Source organism: Drosophila nasuta, chromosome 3 (assembly GCF_023558535.2).
Source record: "Drosophila nasuta strain 15112-1781.00 chromosome 3, ASM2355853v1, whole genome shotgun sequence".
NCBI classification, from domain to species: domain Eukaryota; kingdom Metazoa; phylum Arthropoda; class Insecta; order Diptera; family Drosophilidae; genus Drosophila; species Drosophila nasuta.
In genome coordinates, this window is record NC_083457.1 from 3305399 (window position 1) to 3324214 (window position 18816).

Sequence of the window (18816 nt, forward strand, 5' to 3'; positions counted from 1 at the left end):
TTCTCGAATGAGAATTAATAATTTTATGGGAAAGGACAAACATAAGGCATTTAACCTTCGTCATACGTTAGTTTTTATAATGTTGTAATTAAAAAAGTGTATAAAAATTCTTAGACACAAAAATTCTGATTTAAATGGAGACGCCACTTAAGATTAAAATGAGTTAATAGTAACTATGTTGCCAGGTCCGTGAAATTGTCGTACCCTAGTAGATTAGTTCCTCATTGATCATTGCCTAAAATAGAACAATTTTCAAATGTCAGGAACTGAATGCACGTTCTAGAAAGCAAATATTTGACAGATGTGTGTGAGAAAAGTGCTAAAGAAAATTAAAAACTGTAAATTCTAGTTGCTTAGAGAAAGAGGCAAACACGATTCAAAATCACACACCCACACTCCCACACACACACACACACACACACACGAAGACACAAGCACACACACACGTAAATAAACACATAGAGAGAAATGTTTAAGCGGAAATTTTAATAAAAATTATATACAATTTATTTCAAACAGAGAAAATACATACACACGATGTTGTATGTGGGACTATATAGAGACAGCGGTCGGCTTGGCGAGATGTTGATAGCGTATTCAGAATGTCAGATGAGCACGTTCAACTCGGCCGAGGATTGACGGCCCATCCAATTGAGTAGGTGTAGATGTAGGTGTAGCTGTACAACATGTATCTGCAATTGTATCTGTATCTGTATCTGTATCTCGTACTCGTACTCGTTCTGCGATGCGATGCGATGCGATGCTATACGATGCGAATCGTATAGTTGAATTCAATTCTGTGCAATCAGCGGCGTTTAACGACATTCTATATATACAATATATTGTGGTACATGGGTAAACATCGCAGAGCATTAACAAGGCGTTGATTGGATTTTGAATGAGACTGCGATTATCACACATCAGCAGCATAATCGCCTCTCTACACTGCTCCAAAATCAACCCAACGAACAAAAATACTAGCTATGCTAATTTTGCATCATTCACTAATATGGTGTGCTTACTTTTTGTTCATTTCCATAACCATATCAACTTTTCTCAATTGACAACTTTTAGAATAACCACATGAATAAAAAAACTCTTTTTTTTTCAGTGTTCTCAACATTTAATTTATTCAATTAACATTTATTGTCACTAGGACAACGGGACGCTGCGCCGTATTATTAGCTGTAGAAAATTTGATAATTTCGTTAATCGTCACAAATTTTAGTTCAAGTTCAAATACCACGTGACAAAGTGTATATTGCCCCCGTCAATGTGCATGGTTCCGTCGACTTTTAAGCAGGGATCTCAAATAAGAGTTATGAATTCTTAAAGAAATAATTTCAATGTATTATATTTAAGTGCAGTCCGCAGTATTCTATGTTTTAAATACAAATGATCACCTAGATTTCAGAGACAATAAAAGATAGATATGTATCATTTTTTTTCGATAGCTCTTATAGTGCTTACACGCAGATCAAGTTTATTTAAAATGATTGCCTTGCCCACTTCCACCCCCGAAAATCGAATATCAAGCGTAATTTTAATGCCCGATTTTTGGTATATACATTAATAACTACTGTCTTTGAAATATCTGAAAATTTGGTTGCGCTCAGATAAAAATTGTCGAAAGTTATTAAAAAAATACTTTTGTATGGGCAAAAACGACTACTTACTAGAGGTCTTAGTTGCTTTGGCTGACAATCTGGTATATTTTGCCCTCTATAGTATAGATTGACATATTTTTTGTAGTTTTGTGGTATATTATTTTAGTATAATTTGAGAATAATACCGAAATATTATGGTTTTATTCAAAATGGGTAGAGGGTATATCACAGTCGAGCACACTGGGCTGTAGCTTTCTTGTTATTTTTATTTTGTTATCCGTCCACAGCCACTAACATATGCTTAAGTTTCGCACTAATCAGCACTTAAATTATTAGTCAACACTTCAAATAAGTTATTATTACATGATACACAAAACCTAAAATGAAGAAGCATCGAAGGAAATAACTTAGAAAATCAATTGTGTTTTCATCGATTAATAGAACGTTGCGTAATAGGAGCTCAAGCTAAAATATATAATAAAAAATAAATAAATAAGAATAAAAAACAAAATAAATATACTTTAAAGTTAAATATGACCCTATTAATAATAATAATAAATAATCTTATGATCCGATAGATCTCCCAACGAGACCTATTAAGTAAACATCATCTATTTATTGTAAATACTTTCAAGTTAATAATTATTGTTAAATGAGGCAGTTCGGAATTTAAAATATATATCAATAACTTTTCATAATATTAACATAATAGATGTAGACCCAATAAGAAAGCCAATACATGCATACTAAAAGTGCGAGGGGAAAATCCTTTGGAATATTTGCACCCACAATACGATGCACATGTGTGACATACTATAGCTTTCTTTTGTTTTGATGTTGGTACTTTTAAAAAATTCTTCTCTCCAACTGCCTTGCACTTTAACGTAGGAGACCAAAAACAATAGAAAGTTGACAATTCGCCTGAAACGCAATATCAACTAATATTAAACTATTCCCATGTATTAAATTGTGATAACTCACCCGTAAATTTATAACCCGGATTCATGCACTCTTCCAAGTCTGAATCGGCTTTCTCACCCGGTCCAAGTTTTTGAAGTAATAACTTATCCCTGGGAGCTTGAGCTAAATACCCCATTCCTGTATTGTTGACTTCACAGTCCTTGTCAATGTGTGAGCTACAGTCAACGCATACATTTTGACTTATCGTCGCTTTTTAGGATATGTTTATAATGTGGATAAAGAAAATAAACCCATGCATACTTACAGTTTATGTACGCTATAAGAAGCAAACACTTCAACAATAATCCATAAAATTTCATAATTTGGATAAAATTAAAAAAATGTATGTGCCACTCAAATTTTAAATATTTGTATTCACATATTATTTAAATGACATAAAAAGCAACTAAAATACATTTTTAAAGGAATTTACCTTATTGATTAGATAGTGGTTATTAATATAAAATCCAGATTTTATTGTTAATGTGACATAATATTTTAATTATGTATATTTTAATTCACATATTTTTGCAATGCCTTAACCTATTAAATAGCTTAAATTTTAAAATATGTTAAATGAAATTTATTTATCAATATAAATTGGCAATATTTGTGTCTGGAAAACTTTGATCCAATTGCAATTTATATACTGACTTGAAAAAATTAAGAGGAAGAGGGATTTAACTCTTTTTATTTTTAGTAAATTTTAGATAATGTCTTCAATTAATAATATAATAATATATGTGATAAAACATAAAATATATTTTATGACTTTAGTTTACATATTTATAAAATTATTTTGAAAGTAACTTAAACTGTAAAATATGTTTAATGAAATTTACAATGTTCAGCAATATAAATAAAAACAAGTAAGTGAGATAATTGAGATACCCGCTACACATTTTGAATAAAAGCAAAATATTGCGGTATTTTCTCAAAATATAAACCAACAAGTAAGAAAGTTACAGTCGAGTGTGCTCGACTGTGAGATACCCGCTACCCATTTTTAATAAAGGCAAAATATTGCGGTATCATTTTCAAAATATACCGAAAATACTAAAAATATACCGAATGGTATGTTTGGTATATCGATATAGTACACCATTCAAAATATACCATAAACGGCACAATGTGCCAGATTGTCGGACAAAGCAACTCAGACCCCCAGTAAGTAGGCGTATTTGCCCATACAAAAGTATTTCTTTAATAACTTCCACAATTTGTATCTGATCGCAACCAAATTTTCAGGAATAATAATTACTACAGCTATTATTGTATATACCAAAATTCGCAACTCTAGCTTTTAAATTAGGCTTGTTATTCGATTTTTTTGATTTGCGGGGGCGGAAGTGGGCGTGGCAAAAATTTGAAAAAAAAAAACTTGATCTGCGTGCAAACATACCAAATGCTGTCGAAAAAAAATTATAGCTCTATCTCTTATAGTCTCTGAGATCTAGGTGTTCATACGGACGGACGGACAGACGGACATGGCTATATCGTCTCGGCTGTTGACGCTGATCAAGAATATGTATACTTTATAGGGTCGGAGATGCCTCCTTCTACCTGTTACATACATTTCCTTTCGGCACAAAGTTATAATACCCTTCTACCCTATGGGTAGCGGGTATAAAAAGACTAAAAATATACCAAATTGTATATTTGGTATATTGATATAGTAGCACATTCAAAATATACCATATACATCATAATATACCAGATTGTCAGCCAAATCAACTGAGACCCCTAGTAAGTAGGCGTTTCTGCCCATACAAAACTATTTTTTAATAACTTCGACATAAAATGTGCTGTCGAAAAAAATGATAGCACTATTTCTTATAGTCTCTAAGATCCAGTGTTTCATACGGACAGACGGACATGGCTAGATCGTCTCGGCTCTTGACGCTGATCAAGATATATATACTTTATAAGGACGAAGATGCCGGAGATACCCTATGGGTAGCGGGTATAAATATTTGTGTCTTGAATCCGAATGCAATTCATTTATAGACTTGCTAAAAATGTCCCAAAAATTGAATACAATGAAAAAAGACTTAACAAACATGTTTTAATTGCGATAACTTTAACTTATGTCTTCTTATAATAAAAATAATATATGTTATAGTACATACAACAATTTTTAGTGTTTTAGTACCTAAAATATTCCCTAAAGTTAAAAGGAAGAAGATTTTAACAAAGACTTTTCCCAATAAATTCAATTAATAAAAATAAATATGTGATAAAACATAATAAAAACCACACAACTAACACATGGGGCACTCAAATAGAAGTTAAGGATGCTGCTGTTATCAATGAGTTTCTCACATTCGCAATAAAAGGCGCAATATCTGCAGACGTAACTTAGTGAATTCTGAATAGCGAATTGCTTTTTATTCCCAACCACCAAGCATCCTTTCGTCGTCGACTTCATACAAATAAAGCTCGTCAGTTCCCCCTAAGGATATTCGTGCATAGATTGTAGATAATACAAAATATTTCAGGAATACAAATATTTACCAACTACTTTAAGATTGTCATCCAAGCATTTCTCTAGTTTTGGATCAACCGTTTCACCCTGCTGAAGATATCGAAGCTTGTACGCATCCTCGTCTTTATCAATGGATACGCTCTTTTTATTCACCTTGCAATCAGAAATAATCCATTGTGCACAAGCAGGGCAAAAGTTGAGCGATTCTTCATTCGTCCCTATGATTATTTGTTATGAGATATGAAATAATTTATCCCACCGTTTACTGACTTACTGTTAATTGAGTTTACAGACATGGGTAAAAATAATAATACAGTTGTAAAAATGTTCATCATAAATGAAATAAAACAACAATAATTTTTATGAAACTTGGAAATTTACTTGACTTTTGTTAAAAAATTTGAATCTCTAAACGAATGAAATTAAAAAATAACAACAAAAACTTTGTACAACTCAGTGCCAAAAATACCCAATTTGAAACAGTATTTATATACATATATGTATATACATATATATAATTATATATATATTTTTATAAAGATTTACACTTTTTTAATTTATATTCTAAATTAAAGGATTCTTTAAGGATTCTAATACCATCTAAAACTAAATTCAAGAAGCCCGCCTATTTCCAAATAGCAAGCATAATTTCATACCAAAAAAATAGAAATTATAAATTTTATGATCCCTATTACTTTGCTAGGATCCGATAAAAATCTTCGAAGATATTGAAGAAATAATTTTCTGTGGTAAAAAATAAGAAAAACAGCTGTCGGGTGATATTTTATTAAAGTAGTTCACAAAATATACCGTTAGTATATTTTAGTATATGCCATGTTTTTTGCGAATAACAAGCGTAATTTCACAGGTTGAATCGTTTTTTTATACCAAAAATAATAATTATAAATATTATGATTCCTGAGCATTTGGCTACGATCCGAAGAAAATTTTCGAAGTTATTGAAAAAATAATTTTAAATGGTAAAAAAAACTTAGCTTTCGGGTTTTAATTACTTTTTTTTAGAGTCTCAAATATTTTATTCTCTTTGGTATGTTTTGAAAGTAGTAGTATATCGACATAGTGTATTTTCAAGGATAGTAGCGCGTTCGTATTTTTTTGTTTTTATTGAAATTGTGTAGTGACTATCTCGACTGTAATTTACTTATTCTCCACAGCTCATAGTCTTTTTAGCTTTTAATAATTTAAGTATTGAGTGCCCTTGCAATATAATAAACACACCCAAGTCGATCCTAGGATCCAACTTGTATCAATTCCATCCGAGGCTCCACTGCGAACACTGCAATTACAATATCTGGCACAAATCTTGCAGGCGATACGATGCATAAGTCTCTTGTTCACAACATTTTTACTCGCCACGGCCTGACAACCCAACAAAGGGGACCAAAAGCAAACAAATGTCTCTAATCTATCTGTGACAAAGTCAATGAACTGAAAGAGATTCGGAATTATGAAATATATGATTACGTACCAGTAATTGTATAGCCATCGGAGACGCAGTTGGCCAGATTTTCATCATATACATACTCTACTTCGGATTGGCCAGGAAATTCGGGTATCTTAACAACCGAAAATTGATCGTAACGAGACATTTTAAAGACACTCCAACCAGTCTTAACCATTTGACAGCCTCCATTATACAAAGTGCAATTTATGCATTCATTGAGCGTTTCGCAAAATACGTCTAAATAGTGAAATTATAGATTAAAGGTAAGTTTTATGTAGTCTTATATAAATATGTTTCTAACTTACTGCTCATCAATTGCCATAAAACTAAGCTCATGTAAGAATACAATAAATATGTGGTTGTATTAGTCATTTTGTCTGACTTTCAGCTCAGAAAATTGTAAATATTTTATTACAAATGTGTTGCATACTTTGATTGTTCAACAAATATTTGAAACATTGTCGAATATTTAATACCTTAATAAAGTGCAATCAACTACCTGAAGACGTGTTAATTAATCTGTAAATATATTAAATTCATGAATAATTTCTTGAAGGAAAAGATTGAAATCATCTTTCAAGAAGTTTTCAATATGAAATTATTTAATCAAGTTTGTAAATTCAGAAGTTCCCAAACTTAAGATCTTAATTATGGGTTCTAGAAAGTTCTTTTTGTCTGTACAGCATTGAATATTAACAAGTGTACTTCATATTATAGAGTATTCACCCAACTAAACAAAACTATTAATATTAGTAGTTCAGCACCGAAAGATAACAGAGTACAAGGGATTTCCTAGTGCTGTGTATTTTGATTTTGGTTATATGCGCATTAATTTATACAGCAATCGCTTCGAAATAAATTGCATCTGATAGAGCTCCAAAAACTGAGTATGTTCAGAGAAAAATAAGAGCAGTTTATTGGTCCCTAAGGCGACTTTTAACAGCGAAAAGTTAATTTTGAATACAACAATTACATTGTGTCACGCACAAGATTTGGCTGGGAATTCCGTCTAGTCCAAAGATCAACAATAGCTAGAGAGAACAAGAGAGATAAGGATGGCCACAATCTAAAAGTACTAAAAGTATATTTGAGCTGAGGTCTTAGGTGGCGACCTGAAACCCCCGACCACCTAAAGCGACGAAAACGTGCCAAACTTATAGATGTAGATAATCGATGAGTTTCGTTGCACTTGGAAGTGCTGTGATAAGAGATCGTGGCGATAAAAGCGAGAGAATGTAGATATATTGCAATGGTAATCAATTAGTAAGCATTCGGCTATAAATTAGCAAACGTTGACAGACATTCTCGGGCTCTCGTTATCATCACCCCAGGCCCATTGCCTATACCCGGGCTTATGTCAAGGGCTATCTCTATGCCCTGAGCCGGCATTCAAATCTCTGTTGCCGTCGTCGTCGTCGTCGTCGTCGTCGCAGCAGCAGTAGAAGCAGCAGTGAAGCAGTGTAACTCTGATAGAAGCGGCTGTCATTATACGTTCACATCTCGGGCGCCCAGCATCGGTTCAGCTGAGTGGACGCTCCTCTCAAGTATTATTAAAATGTTCCCGCTGCTTCCTCAACCCGTATTCATAGTCTGCCGCTGCTGCTTGGAGGAGCAGCCGCCGCTCAGTCACAACTTCAGCGAGAACGATCAACTCAATGTCGATCTGCTGTCGCTGGCACCCAACCTGAAAATCCAATCCAACGATGTCATATGCGATCCGTGCCTGCAACGTCTACGCGATGCTCTTGAGTTCCGGCAAAGCTGCGAGGAATCCGAGCGAATTCTCCGTGACCGTCACGAACAGGCGCTGGACGATGCGGTCGAGTTACTGAAGCGCGAAGTGGGCGAAACCGAAACGTTGCCAATCTTAACGTATGTGGAACCGGTGGATTTTGGTAAGTGATTGGTTGACGTGGACTCGGGTTTCTGTTCTGTACTGAAATCGTTTGCTTAACGCAGGTAATCTGGATCTGTTTGATGCCCTTGAACCCAGCTATGAGCCATCATTGCCAGCGCTCACGTTGCATTGCAACGATAGAGGCACATTGAACACACCTCTACATTTGACCGCAACACTGGAGACGATGGAGCCACCGCAAGCTTCCAAACTGAAGCGTAAGCGAGTAGAAACCTCACGTTCCCGCACCCCAAAATCGCTGCGACCTTGCACGGAGTGCGAGAAGAAATTCACACGTACCTTTCAGCTGAAGTTACACCTGATGTCGGTGCATGGTCTGGGCAACGGACTCCGCTATCCGTGTGAAGTGTGCTCCAAGAGCTTTGCCTCACGTCACAGTCTGCGCTATCATGTCACATCGCTGCACTCCACCGAACGTCCATTTGCCTGTGAGCTCTGCGATCGCCGGTTTGTGCTCCGCACTCAGTTGAACTCACACGCCCGGATGCATACGGGAGAGACGAAGCCGCGCATCTTTAAGTGCAACATATGCGCAAAGACGTGGCCAACGAAGTCGGATCTGCGCACTCATATGCGCAGCCATGACCCGGATATGTCCAAACGACCCTTTAAGTGCGACAAATGCGAGAAGGCATTTTACACACGGGGTCATCTCAGTTCGCATAATTTGGTCCACACGGGGGGAGAAGCCTCATACCTGCACTTACTGTAAAAAGTCCTATCAAAGTGTGGGCAATCTCAACAATCATATAGTCCGACAGCACTCGAGTGAACTGGAGGAGCAGCGGGAACTTTGAACTCAGCCACATCGATTGACTTTAACAACTATGGTAGAATATAACCTTGTATTAAGTGCACTCAGAAAACTGTGAAATTTGCGGCTTTATTCAGAAAACATTTTAATCAAAACTCAAAAAACAAAACTAACAAATTTAAATGAATTGCTAGATTTTCCTTGAGTGTATGTGAGATGTGAGATGAGCTGCAAGTATTATTAAAGCTGAACCATTGCATAACCCCCAAAAATAAATGTATATAGTATGTATATAAAACAAACAAAAACTTTGCAAGCTATCAGCGCTCATCTGGAAATGTGTGTGACAACATGAAATACTCGTAAAAGCCAAGGCAAAATAATTTCAAATACTCTCAAAGAGAATAGATAGGTGCAAAGTGAAAGTAATCAAATAATATTAAATCTAAATGTGAATGAGAATATTTATAAACATGCATTAAACGTACGCAAAATAAAGCCTTGAACTTCTGTATTATTTTTAATTCATTGATTATTCTCGCACTGAACTATTAGTCTACAGTAAATAAAGAATTCTGGATTTAAAAACAAAGACCAAATTGCGACTCGACTGGAGCATAAAATGGAAAATTTCACATCTTAAGTGTTCTTAATTATACCCGCTACCCATAGGGTAGAAGGGTATTATAACTTTGTGCCGAAAGGAAATGTATGTAACAGGTAGAAGGAGGCATCTCCGACCCTATAAAGTATATATATTCTTGATCAGCGTCAACAGCCGAGACGATCTAGCCATGTCCGTCTGTCTGTCTGTCCGTCTGTCCGTCCGTCCGTATGAACACCTAGATCTCAAAGACTATAAGAGATAGAGCTATAATTTTTTTCGTCAGCATTTGTTATGTTTGCACGCAGATCAAGTTTGTTTCAAATTTTTGCCACGCCCACTTCCGCCCCCGCAAATCAAAAAAATCGAATAACAAGCCTAATTTTAAAGCTAGAGTTACGAGTTATGATTCCTGAAAATTTGTTTGCGATCAGATAAAAATTGTGGAAGTTATTAAAGAAATACTTTTGTATGGGCAAAAACGCCTACTTACTAGAGGTCTTAGTTGCTTTGGCCGACAATCTGGTATATTGTGCCGTCTATGGTATATTTTGAATGGTGTACTATATCGATATACCAAACATACCATTTGGTATATTTTCAGTAGTTTTTAGTATTTTCGGAATATTTTGAAAATAATACCGCAGCCTTTATTAAAAATGGGTAGCGGGTAGCTCACAGTCGAGTGTGCTCGACTTTCTTACTTGTTTTATTATGTTTATTTACATTATTAATCTCCTGTCGCTATTTACCTTTAAATAATACTTTTTATTTTAATTATGCTATTGTTAGGGAAAAAGGTGAATCCAAAATATCCGATTGGTTTTTTTAATACTATTCCATATATACATATATCTTATAGATATTATAATATAAGGTATAATATCTTATACCTTCTTTTATATATATTTAAAATGTATTTTATTAGTTAAATATTGAATTCATTACATAAGAGCATATAATTTAAACAGTATAAACTTCAATTTAAAGTCTTTTAGTTCGTCTTGGGTTAGCAATCTAAACTTTTATTTTATTTGAAACCCCCAATTTATATATTTCTGTAGACCTTGAAACGAGAGTTTAATACTTACTACATATTTAGCATTTGTAGAGCTTCAATCTAAGATTCTTATGAAACATTGCTTATCGCATCATATTATATACGTTTATATTTATACATACAATGAATATGTACACGGTGCGCTTGGATCTATCTTATACAGCAATGAGATGTATACGTTAATTATTAAAAATTAAAAGTATATATTCACTATAGCAGCGCAACAGCAACAACAACAACACCATAAGAGAGAGAGAGAGAGAGAGAACGTTGAAAAAGCGCAAGTAATTTTGCTTTCTAGCACATTCCATTATAATTTCATTGCATACCCATTGCTGGAAATTGTTGAGGAATGAGGCATGACTCCTCATAGAAAAACAAGATAATTCAATAAAATATGTACATATGTTATGCCTTGCAAACTATCTTGAACAATAGGAAAACAATATTTCTGTAAAATTCCCGAGTTGTCCACTTAAAGTCCAAAGAAGACATAAACATTATCAGCTCGGAAAATAACCAAGAAATGGATGATTTTATAGGGCATCCCTAATAACGCATGTGCCAGACCAATATATACATATATAGTTATAGTTCTCAGTATTTGTTTTACGAACACACGGAACATGCTATCAACGTCTTTAATCAAAGCAAGTGCCCGTCTGTCTGACCGTAAACACATCGCATGGGACGGCATCGAGAAAGAAGGCACAACAACAGATACGGTCAGTAAAGACAATTTTGATTATGAAAAGCATTTGCTTCAATTACAAAATGACCACAACAACGAGATATGTCATAATTATGGACTTGACTTGACTTCAGCCACAAAAAAAAGTGTTAATCCAATTAACTTAGATTTAACGCCGGGAAATCGCAGACGCTGGGCGTAGGTCAGCGATTCGTTGGGTTAGCGACTTAAACAAAAACATATTACGCAGACAGAGAAAGAGAGATCGAGAGCGAGAGAGAGAAAGCGAGGGAGTGCTCTTCAGACTGACTCACAACTGTTGTAAGTGAGACGTGATAACCTTGCCACCATCAAGTCACAGGCCAAATAAAATGTAACTTCATGATTATCTCTCTATAGTAAATATTTATAATACTTGTGAGCATTCACTATACTTTTATTGTATCCACACAACTTGCCAATTAGTCACTTCAAGTCGTGAGGTAAATCAACAGCCAAGACATTGACCCAACCCCTGCATCCATCAAACTGCCTTTGTGTCTGATCCACCATCCAGTCACGCTTGCGTCACGTCAACTTGTTTACGTGTTCTGGGTGAAGCACTATGAGTCCTCACAATGTTTCTTAAACAAAACAAATTAATGTTTTTTAAATTTTATTCTTATTCTTAAAAAAAAAATATGGGTTGTATGCTGCTTAACGTAATTCCCAAATTCAATCAATACTATCTTTTACATGTCATTTTTCAATAGTATAAAGATGCAAAAATACTTGTCATTTGAAATACAAAATACTACGCTAAGCATGCGTCTTTCGCCAACGACCATACCACGCTGAATACATCGGTTCTCGTCCGATCACCGAAATTAAGCAGCGTCGGGCGCGGTTAGTACTTAGATGGGGGACCGCTTGGGAACACCGCGTGTTGTTGTCATCGTTCAACAACTTTTTGTTTTACTTTTTCTTCTTCTCGTCACTTTTTTAAATTTTATTCTTATCTCATTTGTTATCCTTGCCATCCTCTCAACTATTTCAACATGTCCTTCCTATATTTCCATCACAATCCACGTCCAACATATAGTACATATGTAGATATGCCTTGCTTTCCCACCAATCGACATGACAGCATTCTCAATTCAATATTGATAAACTACAGAAAGCTTTAACTATATATACATATCTGTGTTGTTTAACGTATTTCCCAAATTCAATCAATACTATCACTTACATGTCATTTTTCAATAGTATAAAGATACAAAAATACTTGTCATTTGAAATACAAAATACTACGCTAAGCATGCGTCTTTCGCCAACGACCATACCACGCTGAATACATCGGTTCTCGTCCGATCACCGAAATTAAGCAGCGTCGGGCGCGGTTAGTACTTAGATGGGGGACCGCTTGGGAACACCGCGTGTTGTTGGCATCGTTCAACAACTTTTTGTTTTACTTTTTCTTCTTCTCGTCACTTTTTTAAATTTTATTCTTATCTCATTTGTTATCCTTGCCATCCTCTCAACTATTTCAACATGTCCTTCCTATATTTCCATCACAATCCACGTCCAACATATAGTACATATGTAGATATGCCTTGCTTTCCCACCAATCGACATGACAGCATTCTCAATTCATTATTGATAAACTACAGAAAGCTTTAACTATATATACATATCTGTGTTGTTTAACGTATTTCCCAAATTCAATCAATACTATCTTTTACATGTCATTTTTCAATAGTATAAAGATGCAAAAATACTTGTCATTTGAAATACAAAATACTACGCTAAGCATGCGTCTTTCGCCAACGACCATACCACGCTGAATACATCGGTTCTCGTCCGATCACCGAAATTAAGCAGCGTCGGGCGCGGTTAGTACTTAGATGGGGGACCGCTTGGGAACACCGCGTGTTGTTGGCATCGTTCAACAACTTTTGTTTTACTTTTTCTTCTTCTCGTCACTTTTTTAAATTTTATTCTTATCTCATTTGTTATCCTTGCCATCCTCTCAACTATTTCAACATGTCCTTCCTATATTTCCATCACAATCCACGTCCAACATATAGTACATATAGTACATATGTACATATGCCTTGCTTTCCCACCAATCGACATGACAGCATTCTCAATTCAATATTGATAAACTACAGAAAGCTTTAACTATATATACATATCTGTGTTGTTTAACGTATTTCCCAAATTCAATCAATACTATCTTTTACATGTCATTTTTCAATAGTATAAAGATGCAAAAATACTTGTCATTTGAAATACAAAATACTACGCTAAGCATGCGTCTTTCGCCAACGACCATACCACGCTGAATACATCGGTTCTCGTCCGATCACCGAAATTAAGCAGCGTCGGGCGCGGTTAGTACTTAGATGGGGGACCGCTTGGGAACACCGCGTGTTGTTGGCATCGTTCAACAACTTTTGTTTTACTTTTTCTTCTTCTCGTCACTTTTTTAAATTTTATTCTTATCTCATTTGTTATCCTTGCCATCCTCTCAACTATTTCAACATGTCCTTCCTATATTTCCATCACAATCCACGTCCAACATATAGTACATATGTACATATGCCTTGCTTTCCCACCAATCGACATGACAGCATTCTCAATTCAATATTGATAAACTACAGAAAGCTTTAACTATATATACATATCTGTGTTGTTTAACGTATTTCCCAAATTCAATCAATACTATCTTTTACATGTCATTTTTCAATAGTATAAAGATGCAAAAATACTTGTCATTTGAAATACAAAATACTACGCTAAGCATGCGTCTTTCGCCAACGACCATACCACGCTGAATACATCGGTTCTCGTCCGATCACCGAAATTAAGCAGCGTCGGGCGCGGTTAGTACTTAGATGGGGGACCGCTTGGGAACACCGCGTGTTGTTGGCATCGTTCAACAACTTTTTGTTTTACTTTTTCTTCTTCTCGTCACTTTTTTAAATTTTATTCTTATCTCATTTGTTATCCTTGCCATCCTCTCAACTATTTCAACATGTCCTTCCTATATTTCCATCACAATCCACGTCCAACATATGGTACATATGTAGATATGCCTTGCTTTCCCACCAATCGACATGACAGCATTCTCAATTCATTATTGATAAACTACAGAAAGCTTTAACTATATATACATATCTGTGTTGTTTAACGTATTTCCCAAATTCAATCAATACTATCTTTTACATGTCATTTTTCAATAGTATAAAGATGCAAAAATACTTGTCATTTGAAATACAAAATACTACGCTAAGCATGCGTCTTTCGCCAACGACCATACCACGCTGAATACATCGGTTCTCGTCCGATCACCGAAATTAAGCAGCGTCGGGCGCGGTTAGTACTTAGATGGGGGACCGCTTGGGAACACCGCGTGTTGTTGGCATCGTTCAACAACTTTTTGTTTTACTTTTTCTTCTTCTCGTCACTTTTTTAAATTTTATTCTTATCTCATTTGTTATCCTTGCCATCCTCTCAACTATTTCAACATGTCCTTCCTATATTTCCATCACAATCCACGTCCAACATATAGTACATATGTACATATGCCTTGCTTTCCCACCAATCGACATGACAGCATTCTCAATTCAATATTGATAAACTACAGAAAGCTTTAACTATATATACATATCTGTGTTGTTTAACGTATTTCCCAAATTCAATCAATACTATCTTTTACATGTCATTTTTCAATAGTATAAAGATGCAAAAATACTTGTCATTTGAAATACAAAATACTACGCTAAGCATGCGTCTTTCGCCAACGACCATACCACGCTGAATACATCGGTTCTCGTCCGATCACCGAAATTAAGCAGCGTCGGGCGCGGTTAGTACTTAGATGGGGGACCGCTTGGGAACACCGCGTGTTGTTGGCATCGTTCAACAACTTTTGTTTTACTTTTTCTTCTTCTCGTCACTTTTTTAAATTTTATTCTTATCTCATTTGTTATCCTTGCCATCCTCTCAACTATTTCAACATGTCCTTCCTATATTTCCATCACAATCCACGTCCAACATATAGTACATATGTACATATGCCTTGCTTTCCCACCAATCGACATGACAGCATTCTCAATTCAATATTGATAAACTACAGAAAGCTTTAACTATATATACATATCTGTGTTGTTTAACGCATTTCCCAAATTCAATCGATACTATCTTTTACATGTCATTTTTTAATAGTATAAAGATGCAAAAATACTTGTCATTTGAAATACAAAATACTACGCTAAGCATGCGTCTTTCGCCAACGACCATACCACGCTGAATACATCGGTTCTCGTCCGATCACCGAAATTAAGCAGCGTCGGGCGCGGTTAGTACTTAGATGGGGGACCGCTTGGGAACACCGCGTGTTGTTGGCATCGTTCAACAACTTTTGTTTTACTTTTTCTTCTTCTCGTCACTTTTTTAAATTTTATTCTTATCTCATTTGTTATCCTTGCCATCCTCTCAACTATTTCAACATGTCCTTCCTATATTTCCATCACAATCCACGTCCAACATATAGTACATATGTACATATGCCTTGCTTTCCCACCAATCGACATGACAGCATTCTCAATTCAATATTGATAAACTACAGAAAGCTTTAACTATATATACATATCTGTGTTGTTTAACGTATTTCCCAAATTCAATCAATACTATCTTTTACATGTCATTTTTCAATAGTATAAAGATGCAAAAATACTTGTCATTTGAAATACAAAATACTACGCTAAGCATGCGTCTTTCGCCAACGACCATACCACGCTGAATACATCGGTTCTCGTCCGATCACCGAAATTAAGCAGCGTCGGGCGCGGTTAGTACTTAGATGGGGGACCGCTTGGGAACACCGCGTGTTGTTGGCATCGTTCAACAACTTTTTGTTTTACTTTTTCTTCTTCTCGTCACTTTTTTAAATTTTATTCTTATCTCATTTGTTATCCTTGCCATCCTCTCAACTATTTCAACATGTCCTTCCTATATTTCCATCACAATCCACGTCCAACATATAGTACATATGTACATATGCCTTGCTTTCCCACCAATCGACATGACAGCATTCTCAATTCAATATTGATAAACTACAGAAAGCTTTAACTATATATACATATCTGTGTTGTTTAACGCATTTCCCAAATTCAATCGATACTATCTTTTACATGTCATTTTTTAATAGTATAAAGATGCAAAAATACTTGTCATTTGAAATACAAAATACTACGCTAAGCATGCGTCTTTCGCCAACGACCATACCACGCTGAATACATCGGTTCTCGTCCGATCACCGAAATTAAGCAGCGTCGGGCGCGGTTAGTACTTAGATGGGGGACCGCTTGGGAACACCGCGTGTTGTTGGCATCGTTCAACAACTTTTGTTTTACTTTTTCTTCTTCTCGTCACTTTTTAAATTTTATTCTTATCTCATTTGTTATCCTTGCCATCCTCTCAACTATTTCAACATGTCCTTCCTATATTTCCATCACAATCCACGTCCAACATATAGTACATATGTACATATGCCTTGCTTTCCCACCAATCGACATGACAGCATTCTCAATTCAATATTGATAAACTACAGAAAGCTTTAACTATATATACATATCTGTGTTGTTTAACGTATTTCCCAAATTCAATCAATACTATCTTTTACATGTCATTTTTCAATAGTATAAAGATGCAAAAATACTTGTCATTTGAAATACAAAATACTACGCTAAGCATGCGTCTTTCGCCAACGACCATACCACGCTGAATACATCGGTTCTCGTCCGATCACCGAAATTAAGCAGCGTCGGGCGCGGTTAGTACTTAGATGGGGGACCGCTTGGGAACACCGCGTGTTGTTGGCATCGTTCAACAACTTTTGTTTTACTTTTTCTTCTTCTCGTCACTTTTTTAAATTTTATTCTTATCTCATTTGTTATCCTTGCCATCCTCTCAACTATTTCAACATGTCCTTCCTATATTTCCATCACAATCCACGTCCAACATATAGTACATATGTACATATGCCTTGCTTTCCCACCAATCGACATGACAGCATTCTTAATTCAATATTGATAAACTACAGAAAGCTTTAACTATATATACATATCTGTGTTGTTTAACGTATTTCCCAAATTCAATCAATACTATCTTTTACATGTCATTTTTCAATAGTATAAAGATGCAAAAATACTTGTCATTTGAAATACAAAATACTACGCTAAGCATGCGTCTTTCGCCAACGACCATACCACGCTGAATACATCGGTTCTCGTCCGATCACCGAAATTAAGCAGCGTCGGGCGCGGTTAGTACTTAGATGGGGGACCGCTTGGGAACACCGCGTGTTGTTGGCATCGTTCAACAACTTTTGTTTTACTTTTTCTTCTTCTCGTCACTTTTTTAAATTTTATTCTTATCTCATTTGTTATCCTTGCCATCCTCTCAACTATTTCAACATGTCCTTCCTATATTTCCATCACAATCCACGTCCAACATATAGTACATATGTACATATGCCTTGCTTTCCCACCAATCGACATGACAGCATTCTCAATTCAATATTGATAAACTACAGAAAGCTTTAACTATATATACATATCTGTGTTGTTTAACGTATTTCCCAAATTCAATCAATACTATCTTTTACATGTCATTTTTCAATAGTATAAAGATGCAAAAATACTTGTCATTTGAAATACAAAATACTACGCTAAGCATGCGTCTTTCGCCAACGACCATACCACGCTGAATACATCGGTTCTCGTCCGATCACCGAAATTAAGCAGCGTCGGGCGCGGTTAGTACTTAGATGGGGGACCGCTTGGGAACACCGCGTGTTGTTGGCATCGTTCAACAACTTTTTGTTTTACTTTTCTTCTTCTCGTCACTTTTTTAAATTTTATTCTTATCTCATTTGTTATCCTTGCCATCCTCTCAACTATTTCAACATGTCCTTCCTATATTTCCATCACAATCCACGTCCAACATATAGTACATATGTACATATGCCTTGCTTTCCCACCAATCGACATGACAGCATTCTCAATTCAATATTGATAAACTACAGAAAGCTTTAACTATATATACATATCTGTGTTGTTTAACGTATTTCCCAAATTCAATCAATACTATCTTTTACATGTCATTTTTCAATAGTATAAAGATGCAAAAATACTTGTCATTTGAAATACAAAATACTACGCTAAGCATGCGTCTTTCGCCAACGACCATACCACGCTGAATACATCGGTTCTCGTCCGATCACCG

At 35.5% G+C, this 18816-nt stretch overlaps 3 protein-coding genes, 1 long non-coding RNA gene and 13 other non-coding genes across 18 annotated transcripts; 14 read left to right on the forward strand and 3 right to left on the reverse strand.

The window, feature by feature from the left end:
• Positions 1-2268: 2268 nt before the first annotated feature.
• On the reverse strand, positions 2269-2965 carry LOC132791046 (uncharacterized). The gene is made up of 3 exons (XR_009632857.1): positions 2833-2965; positions 2589-2777; positions 2269-2528 (listed from the first exon to the last, which is right to left on the reverse strand). It is a non-coding gene; the product is annotated as an uncharacterized LOC132791046 (long non-coding RNA).
• A 1648-nt stretch (positions 2966-4613) lies between these two features.
• LOC132791340 (uncharacterized) lies at positions 4614-5486 on the reverse strand. Its single transcript, XM_060800212.1, has 3 exons — positions 5327-5486; positions 5081-5270; positions 4614-5017 (listed from the first exon to the last, which is right to left on the reverse strand). Exons 1-3 carry the CDS (start codon positions 5385-5387, stop codon positions 4780-4782), a joined length of 489 nt encoding a protein of 162 aa, XP_060656195.1. The 5' UTR covers positions 5388-5486; the 3' UTR covers positions 4614-4779.
• Positions 5487-6055: 569 nt separating this feature from the next.
• LOC132791344 (uncharacterized) lies at positions 6056-6977 on the reverse strand. 2 transcript variants are annotated; one of them, XM_060800217.1, is made up of 3 exons: positions 6823-6977; positions 6542-6754; positions 6056-6478 (listed from the first exon to the last, which is right to left on the reverse strand). In XM_060800217.1, the coding sequence occupies exons 1-3, from the start codon at positions 6887-6889 to the stop codon at positions 6474-6476; spliced, it is 285 nt and encodes a 94-aa protein (XP_060656200.1). In that variant the 5' UTR covers positions 6890-6977; the 3' UTR covers positions 6056-6473. The 2 variants fall into 2 exon arrangements, with proteins under 2 accessions (XP_060656200.1, XP_060656199.1); XM_060800216.1 differs by having other exon boundaries at positions 6056-6482; positions 6823-6973.
• A 1005-nt stretch (positions 6978-7982) lies between these two features.
• On the forward strand, positions 7983-9476 carry LOC132792485 (gastrula zinc finger protein XlCGF52.1). Its single transcript, XM_060801887.1, is given in 3 exon segments — positions 7983-8412; positions 8477-9114; positions 9116-9476. Coding segments are annotated over 3 exon segments (1095 nt in total). The 5' UTR covers positions 7983-8072; the 3' UTR covers positions 9233-9476.
• A 2883-nt stretch (positions 9477-12359) lies between these two features.
• Positions 12360-12478, forward strand: LOC132794558 (5S ribosomal RNA). The gene has a single exon (XR_009633232.1). It is a non-coding gene; the product is annotated as a 5S ribosomal RNA (ribosomal RNA).
• Positions 12479-12852: 374 nt separating this feature from the next.
• LOC132794549 (5S ribosomal RNA) lies at positions 12853-12971 on the forward strand. The gene has a single exon (XR_009633224.1). It is a non-coding gene; the product is annotated as a 5S ribosomal RNA (ribosomal RNA).
• A 374-nt stretch (positions 12972-13345) lies between these two features.
• Positions 13346-13464, forward strand: LOC132794561 (5S ribosomal RNA). The gene has a single exon (XR_009633235.1). It is a non-coding gene; the product is annotated as a 5S ribosomal RNA (ribosomal RNA).
• Positions 13465-13846: 382 nt separating this feature from the next.
• LOC132794571 (5S ribosomal RNA) lies at positions 13847-13965 on the forward strand. Its single transcript, XR_009633244.1, has one exon. It is a non-coding gene; the product is annotated as a 5S ribosomal RNA (ribosomal RNA).
• Positions 13966-14338: 373 nt separating this feature from the next.
• On the forward strand, positions 14339-14457 carry LOC132794582 (5S ribosomal RNA). Its single transcript, XR_009633255.1, has one exon. It is a non-coding gene; the product is annotated as a 5S ribosomal RNA (ribosomal RNA).
• Positions 14458-14831: 374 nt separating this feature from the next.
• On the forward strand, positions 14832-14950 carry LOC132794594 (5S ribosomal RNA). The gene has a single exon (XR_009633266.1). It is a non-coding gene; the product is annotated as a 5S ribosomal RNA (ribosomal RNA).
• Positions 14951-15324: 374 nt separating this feature from the next.
• LOC132794606 (5S ribosomal RNA) lies at positions 15325-15443 on the forward strand. Its single transcript, XR_009633277.1, has one exon. It is a non-coding gene; the product is annotated as a 5S ribosomal RNA (ribosomal RNA).
• Positions 15444-15816: 373 nt separating this feature from the next.
• On the forward strand, positions 15817-15935 carry LOC132794615 (5S ribosomal RNA). The gene has a single exon (XR_009633286.1). It is a non-coding gene; the product is annotated as a 5S ribosomal RNA (ribosomal RNA).
• Positions 15936-16308: 373 nt separating this feature from the next.
• LOC132794620 (5S ribosomal RNA) lies at positions 16309-16427 on the forward strand. Its single transcript, XR_009633290.1, has one exon. It is a non-coding gene; the product is annotated as a 5S ribosomal RNA (ribosomal RNA).
• A 374-nt stretch (positions 16428-16801) lies between these two features.
• LOC132794621 (5S ribosomal RNA) lies at positions 16802-16920 on the forward strand. Its single transcript, XR_009633291.1, has one exon. It is a non-coding gene; the product is annotated as a 5S ribosomal RNA (ribosomal RNA).
• Positions 16921-17292: 372 nt separating this feature from the next.
• Positions 17293-17411, forward strand: LOC132794623 (5S ribosomal RNA). The gene has a single exon (XR_009633293.1). It is a non-coding gene; the product is annotated as a 5S ribosomal RNA (ribosomal RNA).
• A 373-nt stretch (positions 17412-17784) lies between these two features.
• On the forward strand, positions 17785-17903 carry LOC132794624 (5S ribosomal RNA). Its single transcript, XR_009633294.1, has one exon. It is a non-coding gene; the product is annotated as a 5S ribosomal RNA (ribosomal RNA).
• Positions 17904-18276: 373 nt separating this feature from the next.
• LOC132794625 (5S ribosomal RNA) lies at positions 18277-18395 on the forward strand. The gene has a single exon (XR_009633295.1). It is a non-coding gene; the product is annotated as a 5S ribosomal RNA (ribosomal RNA).
• Positions 18396-18816: the final 421 nt, after the last annotated feature.

Bases quoted from the DNA above. Each gene is read 5' to 3' on its own strand.
- LOC132791340 (XM_060800212.1), bottom strand. From the start codon at position 5,387: ATGATGAACATTTTTACAACTGTATTATTATTTTTACCCATGTCTGTA. The intron at 5,271-5,326 runs GTAAGTCAGTAA...AAATAATCATAG, and splicing joins GTCTGTAAACTCAATTAACA to GGACGAATGAAGAATCGCTC. The intron at 5,018-5,080 runs TAAATATTTGTA...ATATCCTTAGGG, and splicing joins GACAATCTTAAAGTAGTTGG to GGAACTGACGAGCTTTATTT.
- LOC132791344 (XM_060800216.1), bottom strand. From the start codon at position 6,889: ATGACTAATACAACCACATATTTATTGTATTCTTACATGAGCTTAGTT. The intron at 6,755-6,822 runs GTAAGTTAGAAA...TTCACTATTTAG, and splicing joins TTTATGGCAATTGATGAGCA to ACGTATTTTGCGAAACGCTC. The intron at 6,483-6,541 runs GTACGTAATCAT...ACTTTGTCACAG, and splicing joins CGATGGCTATACAATTACTG to ATAGATTAGAGACATTTGTT.